This window comes from Rattus norvegicus, chromosome 17 (genome assembly GCF_036323735.1).
Source record: "Rattus norvegicus strain BN/NHsdMcwi chromosome 17, GRCr8, whole genome shotgun sequence".
Lineage (NCBI taxonomy): Eukaryota > Metazoa > Chordata > Mammalia > Rodentia > Muridae > Rattus > Rattus norvegicus.
In genome coordinates this window covers 73294583-73309300 of record NC_086035.1, presented here as the reverse complement: position 1 = coordinate 73309300, position 14718 = coordinate 73294583, and the positions used below count along the sequence as shown (strand labels likewise).

The window sequence follows — 14718 nt, the reverse complement described above, 5'->3', positions numbered from 1 at the left end:
CCTAAGAGCCAAAATTTCTCCCCTTTTTGTTATGATCAGAAACACAAGCTTTGTAGGCATTTATTATAAAAGCTATCTGGGTTAAAATAACATGAATCAGAACCCTATCTTCTAGGTAGCCCAAACTTCCAATGCTGTTCCTGGCGTTGGCATAGTTTGGTTGTCCATTTTATAAACACAGGAATCATGGGAAAGGTTATGAAGATAATTATTTGCTAGTTTCAAGTCAGTCACCATTTCTTCCTTCCTTCCTTCCCTTCCTTCCTTCCTTCTTTCTTTCTGTGATAGAAAAGTAAATAAAAAGGTAACTGAGAGTAATGTGGGGGAGCCCTGTGGGGAGCCCCCTGAAGGCCATTGTAACTATACAGAACATCACAGAGAGGTATAAAGTTTAGGATTGTGAAATTGGTCAGTGACTTCCTTAAACTAATAGTGTGAGTTTTTTTTGTATCAATTAGAATAAAGTGATTTTATTTAAAAATCCAAAAAAAACAAACAGTAGTGAGTGAGTGAGTGTGTGTGTGTGTGTGTGTGTGTGTGTGTGTGTGTGTGTGTGTGTGTGAATATGTAGCCTTGGGTGGCCTGGAACTTGCTATGCACATAGGTTGGCCTTGAACCCACAGAGACCCACTTGCTTCCTGTATGTTGCAATTAAAGGCATTTGTCACCATGCTACCCGATTGGTCTCTCTCTTCCCTTATTTAAGGAAGCTTAAAGGGCACAGTTGGACTTGGTTTACATCGTAAAGATAATATCCAAATGCCAACACAATCCAGAGAGAAAATAGCTGGCCATGAAAGCGGGGTGAGCAATTGCTCATGGGACGAGGAGGCAGAGACGGGAGGCGGGCGAAGGCCTCATGGTTCACAGAGCAGACGAGGGTTTGGCCTTGGCTTTCCTGTTTCAAATTAGTCAGTGCTGAAAGCAGCGATGGGAATGTGTGAGAAGGAAACTGAATGGTTGCCGGAATTTTAAGAGCAAATATGGCTACGACAAATCAGAGCTACGTTCAGGTGTCTTCTGAGGGGCTCGGTATGAGCAGAGGGATGAGCTTCAGGAAAGGAGAAACGGAATGCTACCTTGAGCTGGGAGGATGTGTCCCGGTTCCCGTAGATTCGTTGAGCAATCCCGCGATTTTCATTGGACAGCCTCTTCAAAAAGTCATAGTCGACATCAAATCCGATCCCCAGACTGAAGAGGGAGATGTTATCTTGGATGTTCTGCTTCACGTTTTTCTGAATTTTGGACAGTTTTAGTTCACCTGGAATTGGCAGTGACAGGAAAGCAAGAGGAACCCGTGAGAGGAGGTTAATCTTCAAAACTGATCAAAACTAAAATCGCATTAATCCTCTGATCCAGTGAGTCAAAATTTAGAACTTCTAAAATGCGTGCACTCATCCATGAAGATCTGAAGTGGCGGCAGCGATGGCGCCTAGCAACATTCCTTGGGTGAAGCGACAATAGAAACAACCAAAGCGGATCCCCCGTAAGAGAACTTGGTTAGACTATGGTGCAAATGAGCTGGGACTCCTATGCAGCCCCTCTAGGTGTTCATATTCAGCAATCTCAAAAGCATTCCAATGTTTTATTAGCATAGGTCATCTTATGTGACAATGCATTTCGTCACGGCATTTTCTACACGTACATAACGTATTTCAGGCCAAGTTTCCCTGTTATCACTTTTTGTTGATGCGCATTCCTGCTGATCCCTTTTCTCCTCCCAACTAGCCACTCCTCTGCTTTCATGTTGAAAGACATTGCCTTTTGGTTTCTGGCAGAGAGCAAGAGGTATGTTTATGTGTGTGCAGGGGCACAAGCCCCAGACGTGCATACAGCAGGGTGACACCCAGGCTCTTCCTGCATTGCTTTCCACCTTATCACTTTGACACTGTGTCTCCCACTGAACTGGAAACTTGCTGTGTCAGTGAAGTAGATTGGCCGGCAAGCCCTTGAGACTCTCCTGTCTCTGTCCCTATAGCACTGGTGTTACAGGAATGAAAAGTCACGTCAAGCGTGTGTGTGTGTGTGTGTGTGTGTGTGTGTGTGTGTCTGTGTGTCTGTGTATGGTGTGCCTGTGTATGGTGTGTGTGTGTGTGTATGGTATGTGTGTATGGTGTGTGTGTGTAAGGTATGTGTGTATGGTGTGTGTGTGTATGTATATGTGTGTGTGTGTGTATGTCTCTCTCTGTGTATATGTCTGTGTATGTGTGTATGTATGTCTCTCTCTGTGTGTATATATCTGTGTGTGTGTTTGTGTGTATATGTCTGTGTATGTGTGTGTATGTCTCTCTGTGTGTGTATATATCTGTGTGTGTATGTCTCTCTGTGTGTATGTGTATGTGTGTATGTGTTTGTGTGCGTGTTTGTGTGTGTGTGTGTGTGTGTTTGTGTGTGTGTGTGTGTGTGTGTTTGAGACAGGCTTTCTCTGTGTCTCCTGAAACTCATTCTTTACAGTAGATTGGCCACAGATTCAGAGATCCTCTGGCCTCTGCCGTCCTTGTGCTGGGAGTAAAGGTGTACAGCATCACCCGCCACTATGTCTAGTTTTTTTAAGAGCATGGATTCTGAAGATTCAAACTCAGATCTTTATGCCCGTATAGTAAGTACTTTTACACCCTGAGCCATCTCCTCAGCCCCATCAAAGGCATTTAAATAAAAAAAAATTTACTTAACTTATGAGTATGAACGGTTTATCTACATGCATGTATGTGGACTGCATGTATGCACCATGCATGTGCCTAGTGACCTTGGAGGTCAGACGACATCAGATCCCCTGGAACTGGAGTGATGGTGAGACACCTTATATGTGCTGGGAATCAAACCCAGGTCCACTGCCAAATGCAAGTGCTCCTAACCACTGAGCCATCTCTCCAGTTCTTTAGAGGTACTTTCTTTTATTAAGATTTATTTATTTGTTTTATGTGTGTGAGTACACTGTAGCTGTCTCCAGACACACCAGAAGAGGGCATTGGATCCCATTACAGATGGTCGTGAGTCACTACGTGGTTGCTGGGAATTGAACTCAGGACCTCTGGAAGAGCAGTCAATGCTCTTAACCACTGAGTCATCTCTCCAGCTCCGAGGTATTTTTTTTTAAAGAGAATAATCAAAGTAAATGGATGCATGTAGGTTATCCTTATGTGTAATAAATCCTAACATATATATGTACACACACACATATACACACATATACACATGCACATACACATATACGCATGCACACACATACACATATACATGCATGCACACACACATATACGCATGCACACACATACACATATACATGCATGCACATACACACGTACATGCACACACATACACACATGCACATGGACACACACATACACACACACACATACACACACATACACACACACACAGACACACACACACACACACACACACACACACACACACACATATATACATAGAGTAAAATAGGGATGAACTGATGCCAAAGAAGCTAGTCGTCAGAGACTTACTCCAGTGAAGAAACTGAATGATCAGGAAAGAAGAGTAAGTAACAGGCATAACATATTTATCGGTGTATGTCTGTGTATAATTTCCTTTTATTCTTAATGATATTATTCAAAACGTATGTTTTCAAAGCTACAAGATATGAATGGAGAAAAAAGGGACTCTATCACAAACACATAACAACTGCTCGGGTGGGTGTCAGTGCTAAGGGAAGGGGATGTTCCCCCTCTCCTCCTGGAACCCCTGTTGCCAATGTAATATTTGCCCCGCCATGCTTTCCCCTCATTCCTCTGTACAGCATGGGTTAGGTGCCACCCTTGTGCACGCGGCAAGACGTCCATGGCCGTACCACCCAGCATCTGTTATTTCTAATTCTCATCAAAGGGAAGGCTCACATAAAACTAATGGCAGGTAATAGAAACAGGAGCTGCTGGAACCATTTTGCAGATAAGGAAACAATGATTTATTTAAAGGCTGTCCAAGCCAGTGGTCATTTCTCCCGTGGCAGCAGGGAAGGAAGTGAAGAACAACAGAGACTGCATTCCTGAGGGAACTGAGATGAATACAGACTGTTCTCCACTCCCATCTACCATCTTCCCTGGCCTAACGATGAGGAAATGAAGGCACTTACCACCCTCCACTGGCAGCTCTCACAACATAGATGACAGCGCAACCTTCCTTTATGGAGCCTGGTGTGTGTGTGTGTGTGTGTGTGTGTGTGTGTGTGTGTGTGTGTGTGTGTGTTGTGAGTGTGTGTGTGTATGTGGTGTGTGTGTTGTGAGTGTGTGTGTGACTGTGTGTATGTGTTATGTGTGTGTGTGGGTGGGTGAGTGTGTGTGTGGTGTGAGTGTGTGTGTGTGTGTTATGTGTGTGGTGTGTGTGTGTGTGTGGTGTGAGTGTGTGTGTGTATGTGGTGTGTGTGTATGTGGTGTGTGTGTATGTGGTGTGTGGTGTGTGTGGTGTGTGGTGTGGTGTGTGTGTGTGTGTGTGTGTGTGTGTGTGTGTTTGTGTGTGTAGAAACAGAGGCATCCAAGAGCAACGTCCGGTTAATAACGCTGCTGAAATGGTACCCTACTCTGGTTTTGCACATTTCTATATATTTACTTCCTTTGAGTTTCATTTTTATTTCTGTTTCCATGCCTTTCACCTTTTATTAGTTCTCCCTGTGCAGAAGCAAATCTTCCCACACAATTGCTCCTAGGTGCTTCTGGGCCAGGAGACTTCCTTGCAGAAGCCAGGGTTTAAGATGTTTTTAGAAACATACAAATATGCCATCACAGTTCCCACCCTGAGCAAATAACATTCTTCAAAGCAACAGGGAAAACACCCGTCCATAAGAAATGGAGGTAATACTTGCCCACTGTTGGATCTCCATCAGAAACCAAAATGATCAGAGAGACTGAGTCGGGGTTCAGCAATCCCATGTTACTGGCTTCGTTCAGAATGAAAATTGCTCTCAGCAGAGCCTCATTGATATTTGTGCCTGTTAAAATAATATAATGTGCTCACACATGTGTGTGCACACACGCACACACACGCACACACACACACACAGCCACAACTTGGATTCAGGCTCATCTAACTTCTTATGCATAACTTGCTCAATATTAAATTCACTTGATTGCTTTCAAAGTGACAAATTTCTTTATCATCAAGACCTTACAGTGCAGTAAATCATTTACTTTAAACTATCCCCTTTGAGATAAATAAGCCTTTTAGTGCATTGGTCTGTCTTCTTGTAAGGCAACAAACACAAGGAATGGAAATGACCTTGCTGAAATGCTCTGGAAGACATTTATATTTTACACACACACACATACACACACACACACACTATATATATGTATATATATATATATATTTAACAAAGAAGCCTAGATTGACTTACAAACCTTTTTTAATATAAAATTTTGGACTTTTTAAAGACATGTGTGAGTTGTATTGTGTATTATTTCTCCACAAACACATTGTGTGCTATTATTACTCCACAAACACTATTAATTTAAAAAGAAAACAAAAATGTATTTTTAAAGAAAACTACAGCAGATTGGGCAAATACCAGTTTGGTAGAGAATAATAATTCTTGGTTGCTGTTATTGGAGACAGGTTTTACTGTGTTCTCCAGGCTGGTCTTGAACTAGCTGTAGCTCAGGGAGACTCTGAACTTAGGCTTCTTCTACCTCATTATTGTACGTGATAAGTTTTGAAGACCTGTCACTATGCTCAGCAGGGGATATGAGTCCTGTGAGAACCTAGACTGAACCTTTTTAAAGTTTTCCTGTAGGCTTTGGAGCAAAACCACTCACCTCCACTAGGCTGGATTTTCTCAATGTATCTCTTGGCATCTGCAATTTGTGTTTTAGTAGCTGAAACTAAATCATTTCTCCAGCTTCTAACATTATGGTTGAAATCAACCACAGAGAATTGGTCCTCGGTTCTTAGGTCATCCAATATGGTCTTCATCGCTTCCACAGTCTATTTCAAAGGAGAACCCAATGAAGTCTCATTACATACAATTCAAGTCAAAGGAGAAATCAACAGACCCACCACATGCCCCGTTCACCCTCCAAGCACTGATTCAAGTTCAACTTGTTAGAGAAACTGTGCAGTCAACACCGACCTGTCCCTTATGTTCCGAACATGTACTATTGGACTTTAGATACTCATTTTTTTTCTGTATTCTTAAATACATCAGTTTGACTAGTCCTAATTTAAGAATAAGCAGCACAAATTTAAGTATTTCCTTGGAGCTGCCAGACACACAGTAGGTACTTCACAGATATTTGTTGACTGAAGACAGGGAGAAAGAAAGGAATGGTAAATGAACAATTGTTTTGTGTCTCCTGAGAGGCTCTGCCAGAGCCTTACTGTTACAGATGAGGATGCTTGCAGCTAACCATCGGACTGAGCATGGGAACCACAATGGAGGATTAGAGAGAGGAGTGAAGGAACTGAAGGGGTTTGCAACCCCATAGGAAGAACAACAATATCAACCAACCAGATCCCCCAGAGCCCCCAAGGACTAAGCACCAACCAAAGAGTACACATGGAGGAACCACATATGCAGCAAAGGACGGCATTGTCCAGCATCAATGGGAGGGGAAGCCCTTGGTCCTGTGAAAGCTCAATTACCCAGTGTAGGGGAATGCCAGGGCATTGAGGTGGGGGTGGGAGCATCTTTATAGAAGCAGGAGGAGGGGGTATGTGAGGGGGGAAGGGGATAACATTTGAAATGTAAATACATAAAATATCCAAAAAAAAGAATAATGATGCTAATGGGGTCTAACTTTTTGTTAAAAATAGAGGGCAATAAATGAAGTTTTTTTTTTTGTGTGTGTGTGTGTGTGTGTGTGTGTGTACATGTGAGTGTGTGTGCGCGTGTGTGTGTGTGTTTGTTCATGTGTGTTTTGTTCATGCACAGGTGTATGTGTGTATGTAGAGGCCAGAAGTGAACCTAGGGTATCATTCCTTAGGTGACATCTACTTTGGTTTTTTTCACACTGGCCTAGCCTTTGCTAATTATGCTAGGCTAGCTGACCTGTAAGTCTCAAAAACTTGTCTGTTTCTGCCTTTCCAGTGCTGGAACTACAAAACCATACTTGATTTTTTTCATGGGTTTGGGGAATTAAACTCAGGACACCAGCGGTACAGGACAGAGATGTTAGCCTTTATCCTGTCTCCTCAGGATGCGATTTTTAGCTGTCACAACTAAGTTATGCTACTGAAGTCAGGTGGGTCAGGTCATGGATGATGCTCAACTTTATAAAATGCATGGGAAAGCCTCCCGCAGAAAAAAAGGACCACAGCAGATTTTCAGGAGCAGGATCTGTAGCACAGTGGAAGCTCGGGTAGCCAGGGATCATCCAGGACACTGACGTCTTTTGTGTAGTTACAGAATAGTAATCACGTAAGGTGGTCAAAATGGCTCCTAATAAAGGAATACTTAATTGATTGTTCAAATTATTTGGCTTAATGGGTAAATTAAGAAATTACTGCTGGGCAGTGGAGGCACCTGCCTTTAATCCCAGCACTAGGGAGACAGAGGCAGATGGATATCTGAGTGTGAGGCCTAGTCCACAGAGTGAAAGGATAGCCAGGACTACAGAGAGAAACTCTATCTTGAATACCACGAGGAGGAGGAGGAGGAAGATGAGGAGGAGGAGGAGGAAGAAGAGGAGGAGGAAGAAGAGGAAGAAGAAGAAGCAGTACCTCACTTATTGTTTATATTTACTTCTATTCTGTTTATGAAGGATAAGCCAATGTTTATCTCTGAACTAGAAGACTTCAGATAGGATACACACCCCAATAGCAATGTAGATTAAAAAGGGTAGAGTAAAGACAGGCAGGGAGATGGCTCCATGGGCAAAGAGCTTGTTAGGAAAGTATGAAGACTCATGTTTGGATCACTGACACCCATGGAAGAGACAAGTGTGGTGGTGTGCACATATAACCCCAGCACAGAGATAGGCAGATGTCCAAGGACTCACTGGGCAGCTAGCCTAGCCTAGAAGGGTACACTCTGGTTTGGAGAAGAGACTCTGTCTCCAAAGATAAAGTGGAGAGTAATAGAAAGAGATGCCAAAAGTTCATCTCTGACCTTGATGTACACTACATAAACATAGACACTCACATGTACATAACACACACACACACACACACACACACACACTCATGAGACGTTTATGAGGATTTTTCAAGTTACTTGGGACTAATGGCAGTATACTAAAGCTAAACATCATGCTGAGACATGATCAAAAAGAGAACACGTCATATAAACACGGGACTGTTCAAAGGGTGAGTTGTGAGACATAAAATTAGAAAATGAAACAGCAAGAGAGGGAAGAGAAAGGAGGAAACTTGGAGATGAGAAGAATTTTTTTTTACAAGGAAGCATTGATTTTCATATAAGCCCAGTGATTATACAGTAAGCTCCCCACTTTGAAAAGGGCTGACCCCCTAGGTCAGTAAGGTCAGTAAGTACAGTTCCTGAGGTCTAGCCCAAAGTGTGGGGTCAGAGGGAACACCGACTTATTACTTATAATAACTTACAATAACTCCATTATTAAAAGAGAACAAAAAGGGAACTCTCAGGAACCCCCACAAACAAGGAGTCCTTACCTGTTTCATTTTAATTCCCCACATGGAGCCACTAACATCAATAACAAAGAGGATGTTTTTGGGAATTGGGTCCAGGTTCTCAGGAGCAAAGAAGTGCACAAAATATCCATTAAATACCTAAGAAAAACAAAACCGAAAACTTGTGTATGAGTCCAATGATGAGCGATGTTTGGAAGGTAAGATGTGGAAGCCGGAGACCACAGAGGAGAGGTAGGCTGCAGGAGAAGCTAACACATGTCCCATGATGATGAAAAAGAACAGAGGTGGAAGCTTGGTGTGCACCCATCCTTTTCTTCTGATCTTTCTCTTGCCCCTGCATTCTGAAAGTCCAATCCATTCTGCCTTCCCACTCCAATCTGCTCCACTCTGCCCTGTTCCCTATTCATCTCAGGCCCCTGCTGCAGTGAAACTCTGCCAAGCAATGGGGAGTCAGGTGGTCTTTGTCCCCACAGGACTCAACTAGTGAGGACACAGACAGTTCACAAGTGTTTTCAGCACAGCATACTAACTGATCTGATTACAAAGGAAGTCTCCAAAACAAACAAACAAACAAACAAACAAACAAAAAAACACATTCTTACCAGACCCTGGGAGATACGTTTAGCACAGTCTACACTGAGGGAATTAGACTCAGTGGGGGGTGGGGGGAGAGGGAACAAACACCTGCTTTATGGTCACGTTTAATTGACAACTTGATATAATTTATAGTGATTAAAGGAGAGAGAGTCTACATTGGGTTGGCCTGTGGGCATGACTGTGTATGTGAGGCTGTCTTAAGTTGTGGGAAGACCCAGCCCACCGTGGGCATCACCATTCCCTTGTCAGGGGGATTCTGAATTGTATAAAAGAAGAGAAATTTAGCTCAGCTCAAGCAAGTAAGCAAGTGAGCATGTATACATCCATTTATCTCTGCTTTTAACTCTGGGTGTGTTATGAACTGCTCTTGTCATTGTGACTTCACTGTTTTGATGAACTAGAACCTGAAATTTTAGATGAATCAGATCCTTTTTCTCCCCCCAAGTTTTACATCAGGGTATTTTATCATAATAACAGAAATAAAACCAAGACAGAATGCCACCATCACAACCAAATTCTTTATGTATGGTCTAGAGGTAGAACTTGGGTCTTCACACTTGCATGGCAAGTGTTTTAACCAGTTAGCCAATCTCTGTAGCTCCTCTTATTTTTTTTATGGCATAAAGGATGATTTTGATGCATAGCAGAAAAGTATGGTTATAGTCCTTTCTCTGGATCCTGAACCCTTCCCTTGACAACCAGGAGTCACTCATGAGCCAAGGAATGTGTTCAACAACAATGAGGTTCTTTTTCGGCCTCAGCTTGGTAGTCCTGGAGCCAGCCAGCTCTCACCTCAAGTTCCCCAGCCTTTTCTTCTCTGTTGACGTCATACACGACTACCAGCTCTCCATCCACTGCAGTCTCTGTGCAGTTGGGGCATTTTCTTTGCTGTGCTACTGTGGGCTTGAAGGACACATGTGCCTGCAAAGGACAGAGACATCAGAAGCTGATCTTTGCTCCCAGATACTGATGGGGTGGGTGGGGGGCCATGGTAGTTGCCTCTACTCATGTATAAGGAGAACATCACGCTGACAACATCCACTGGCCCAATACTTGTGGAAAAGAATGTTAGAGCAATTGACTGGAGTGTCCAACAGACCGTGGTGCTGTTTTCCAGGTATCAGGCCTTTAAAAAGAGAGATCCAAAGAGGTTTCCACCAGATACCGTGGAAGGAATGTCTCTCACTCTGGAAAGAGTCTGTGTACATTCTGAGGGGACTCTGACCTTTTCATAGTTGTTTGTTATTGGCCATTATGGCAAAGACAATTAAGGTGAATATTTTTTGTGTGTAATTTATGAAAATTCTTTATGTGAAAATTGACTCTTGGCAAAGGAGGCTCCAAAATGGATACAATGAAATTACATAATTGGGAGTGCTTCTTTGTATATTTAATAGGAAAGAAACTCTAGCCTTTGACCTCAGCCCATCAGACCACTCTCTTTTTTTTCCCCCACTGTCCAGGGCACAAGAGAAAAAGAGTCAGGACCCAGTGACTACTGGGATAGCTGGCAATGTGCAGTTTCTCTAGTACCTTCTGTTGTCCTTTGGATATGACTGGGACACCTTGGAAATGACCTTCAAATGTGTCAGGAACATGAAGAAATCTCATTCCTTGAGGTTCAATAATCCAGACATTCACCTAAAAAGGCGGGAAATGGTAGAATCAAAACCCTTTAGGGATCTTTAAAACAGGAAAGGAAATTTACTCTTAGGCTCTCTGATGCTTTTTCCTGTCTCCCAGTTCCCCGAGCATAGTGCCGTGGTCACTCTGGGAAGTCCTTTAAGTTCCCGGGATTCCAACTTTCTGTCACCTCACTCATCTCAGGGTTTACTTCCCCTGACTATGGTGTAGACACATGACTCAGTTTCTTTTAGTGTTGCTATGATAAAATCCTCTGACAAGGGCAACTGTGGAAAGAACGGGTTTGTTTTCGTTCTCAGTTCACGGCACAATACATCACGGTGGGCAAGGAGAGGCAGCAGGAGCGTGATGACGTAGCTCAGATGACACCCAATCAGGACCCAGAAAGGGATGAATGCAAGCCACTGCACTTTAACCCAGCCCCATTTAACATAGACCAGGATCCCCTGCTCAGGGACTGTCCCCTTCCACAGCTAAGATTTGTCTTTCCACATCAGTTGATATAATCAAGGCGCTTCTACTGTGTGAGTCTAGATTCTGTCAAGGTGACAATTAACACAAGACAGGACATCAGTATGCCTCCTGAAGGGTCACATGCTGGAAACCTTGCTCACCAGGGTGGCATTAATTGAACGGGGTTGTGCTTCTGGCTGGAGATAGCTCAATGGATTAAGTGCTTTCCCAGGCAAGCATTAGAATTTAAGTTCTAATCCCCATTACTCATGCCAAATCTGGGTGTGGTGGCATGCACCTCAGTACTTCAGTACTGGGAATGGAGACAGGAGGATCGTGGATACTGGCCAGGCAGTCATGCACGTGGGTGAGTTTACCCACGAGCACACTCATATAACCCCTACACACACAGACAAGAGATGGGGCTTTATGCAAGGCAATTGGGTGTCACCTTGGAAGGGTGAATGCTGCTGCTGTTGCATGAGCGAGTTTTCAAGACAGGAAATGAGTATAAAGGGGGCTCAGTCACATATTTCCTTCTGCATAGAGCAGGCTCCCTTTCTGTGTCTTCACTACCTTACAGGTCATCTAAGAGCCCCTTGGCGGGATGTTAGCTAGCACTGCGCAAACTTTTAAAAGATTTATTTATTTCATTTTGTGTGTGTGTGTGTGTGTGTGTGTGTGTGTGTGTGTGTGCGCGCGCGTGTGCATGCACACACATGTATGTCTAATAGAATAATAGGAAAAAGTGTTTCATTCTTAGGGATGTTAAAATTCCTGAGGCTAACCATTTTATAGGCAGAGTAGTTTATTGGGCTTATGATTCTGGTGGCTGCAAAACTCGAGTCTCAAGTCTTGTCTTTTACAGACAAGAAAGCAGAGACTCATGACACCTTTACCCTGAAGGTTAATTTCAAGGGTTGAGTGGTGGCTCCCTGAAGAACGCATTCCTCAAACCCTGGAATCCGAGTTTGAACTTATTTGGGAATAAGTCTGTAGGGATGTGATTAAGTTAAGCGTCCTGGGGGCTGGGGATTTAGCTCAGTGGTAGAGCGCTTGCCTAGGAAGCGCAAGGCCCTGGGTTCGGTCCCCAGCTCCGAAAAAAAGAACCAAAAAAAAAAAAAAAAGTTAAGCGTCCTGAGGGTAAAGTCATCCTCTGCTACTTGGATCTTAAATCCAGGAAGGGCTGGGTGGAAGAAGATTTGAGATGCTCAGGGGAGGAGCAATAAAGAGTAGAACGCCACAAGGCCGAGGGCTGCCAGCACCTGGTGGATACCAGAAGCAAGAAACAATGTGTTCTCCGCTCTCATGTTGGAATTGATACTTCCCAAGGATTAATCTGTCCTCTCAGTTTACAGACAAGTCATAGGCATTCTGCTTACATCCTGATCGCAGAATTCTGCTTGTCCATGAGGGAACAGATTTCTGCTGTTTTAGGTGACACGGTGGTTTGTGGTAACACGCTACAGCAAACGGTGTACTGCTTTAGCGCTAAGGGGCTGAGCTTGCTTTGGGATCCATGGCGAAACGGTGCGGTGGACTCTAACTCTGAACCTTTTTAGTAGGCTCCATTGCTTTTCAGAGCCGAGGGCAACTAATACCGCCCGTGGTGGTGGCGACAAAAATATAGCAGAGATGCGTGCGGTCGCCAACCCTGTACATCTAGGCTCACCTCCAAGTGCTTGGCCAGCTTCCCAGGCTGCAGATGAATCTTGTGCTCATAGGATCCCAGTTTCCTCCATTTCACTTCCTGGTAATGAAGTTCAAACTGCACCTTTGCTCCAGGAGGGATGTTCACCTCCGTGTTGAAGTTCTCCATATCGAGAGTTCTGCTCCTAGACGCCAGAGACCCCAACACAAGCAGACATGTGCGTGAAGAAGTTGCAAGGCACAACATTTAGACAGACAGTTCTCGTCTTTAGTCTGGGCGATCAGACTTGCTTGGTTGTTCATGGACTCCGTTCATCAAGGAAAAGTGGAAGTTGAAGATAAATTTAATCAAACCAAGGACTTTAAGTTTTCCCATCTGGTCTATTTATTAATTGATTGATTGATTCAGCTTCTCACTGATTTAAGTGTCAGTTGTCAAAGGACCACTGATTTGGTACGTGTCTGTGAGGAAGCCAAGAGGTATCATTTCTGGTCCAGCAGTTAATGTAAGCTGAGGTCATGACCCTCAACTTGCAGATGAGAGGTGAGGTTCACAGAGGGTAAGAGACCTCATCAAGATGTCTAACTAGTCAGTCATAGAGCCAGGACCAAACAGGAGCTTAGGTGTTTCCAAAGGAGGCACTTAGTCCCTTCACTGCGTTCTGAGACTTAAGTTCAGCCTGTTAATATGTATTGGGAGATCTACAGAGAGTAAAACTTCCATGACTTTAGACTTGAATCTGTATTTCCAATGTAAGGCCTTATTAAGTCACTATCAAATCCAGTATGGTGGTTGCTTTCAAGGTGCTTGCTTAGGATTTTAAAGAGGAAGAGGAAAGATTTTTCCAGTGAGGTTGAATCCAGCATCAAGACTCACACTGACTGATGTGTATGTTCCTATGTGTGCATGTGTGGATGATTTTATTTCTTTTGAGACAATGTCTCACTGTGATGGTTCGTATAGGCTTGGCCCAGGGGGTGGCACTGTTGGGAAGTGTGGTCTTGTTGGAGTAGGTGTGACCTTGTGGGTGTGGGCTCTGATACCCTTGTCCTAGCTGCCTGGAAGCCAATATTCTGCTAGCAGCCTTCAGATGAAGATGTAGAACTCTCAGGTCCTCCTGCACTGTGCCTGTCTGGATGCTGCCATGCTCCCACCCTGATGATAATGGACTGAACCTCTGAACCAGTAAGCCAGCCCCAATTAAATGTTGTCCTTTATAAGAGTTGTCTTGGTCATGGTGTCTGTTCACAGCAGTAAAATTCTAACTAAGACACTCACTGTGTATCCCTAACCTGGAAGTCACTATGCAGATCAGGTCTTGAACTCACAGAGACCCATCTGCCTCTGTCTCTGGCGGTCTGAGGTTAAAGATGTGTCCATCTGCACTCGAGTGAATAGTTTTTAAAATTAAATGATTAGTGGAGGTAGGATCGTGCATAATTAGCTACTTTGGGTTCAGAGATGTAGTGTGGGATGTTCAGCCGTGGAAGAAAAAAGCTGAATATTCCCAGTACAAACTTTCTAGACAAAGCACACTGAAAGAGAAGTCATGTTATACAAGGAGTGGCCTGGATGTTAAGTTCCAGATCTTGTGACAAGTGTGCAGTGCCCGGATAAATTCTGTTACAAAGACAATTGTGGAATTAACAAGTGAATTGACAACAGGGTCTGATCGATAAAAAGGGTGGAAGGCAAGCAGGGGGTGCTAGCAGACTGAGGCAGGAGAATGTTGAGTTTGAGGTCAGGTTGTATATGTATATACATACATGCATGTATAAGTACACTAACCCAGCCTCAGC

The 14718-nt window shown here is 43.7% G+C and overlaps 1 protein-coding gene across 1 annotated transcript in view; it reads right to left on the bottom strand.

Moving 5' to 3' along the window:
• Positions 1–14718, bottom strand: part of Itih2 (inter-alpha-trypsin inhibitor heavy chain 2) — a 36275-nt gene that overhangs the window by 12255 nt on the left and 9302 nt on the right. Inside the window, exons 6-12 of the mRNA NM_001419801.1 lie at positions 12941–13103; positions 10705–10812; positions 9964–10092; positions 8596–8712; positions 5784–5952; positions 4835–4960; positions 1080–1261 (exon numbers count right to left, since the gene is read on the bottom strand). Of these exons, the coding sequence (NP_001406730.1) occupies positions 1080–1261; positions 4835–4960; positions 5784–5952; positions 8596–8712; positions 9964–10092; positions 10705–10812; positions 12941–13103 (994 nt within the window). The remainder of the gene's footprint in view (positions 1–1079; positions 1262–4834; positions 4961–5783; positions 5953–8595; positions 8713–9963; positions 10093–10704; positions 10813–12940; positions 13104–14718) is intronic.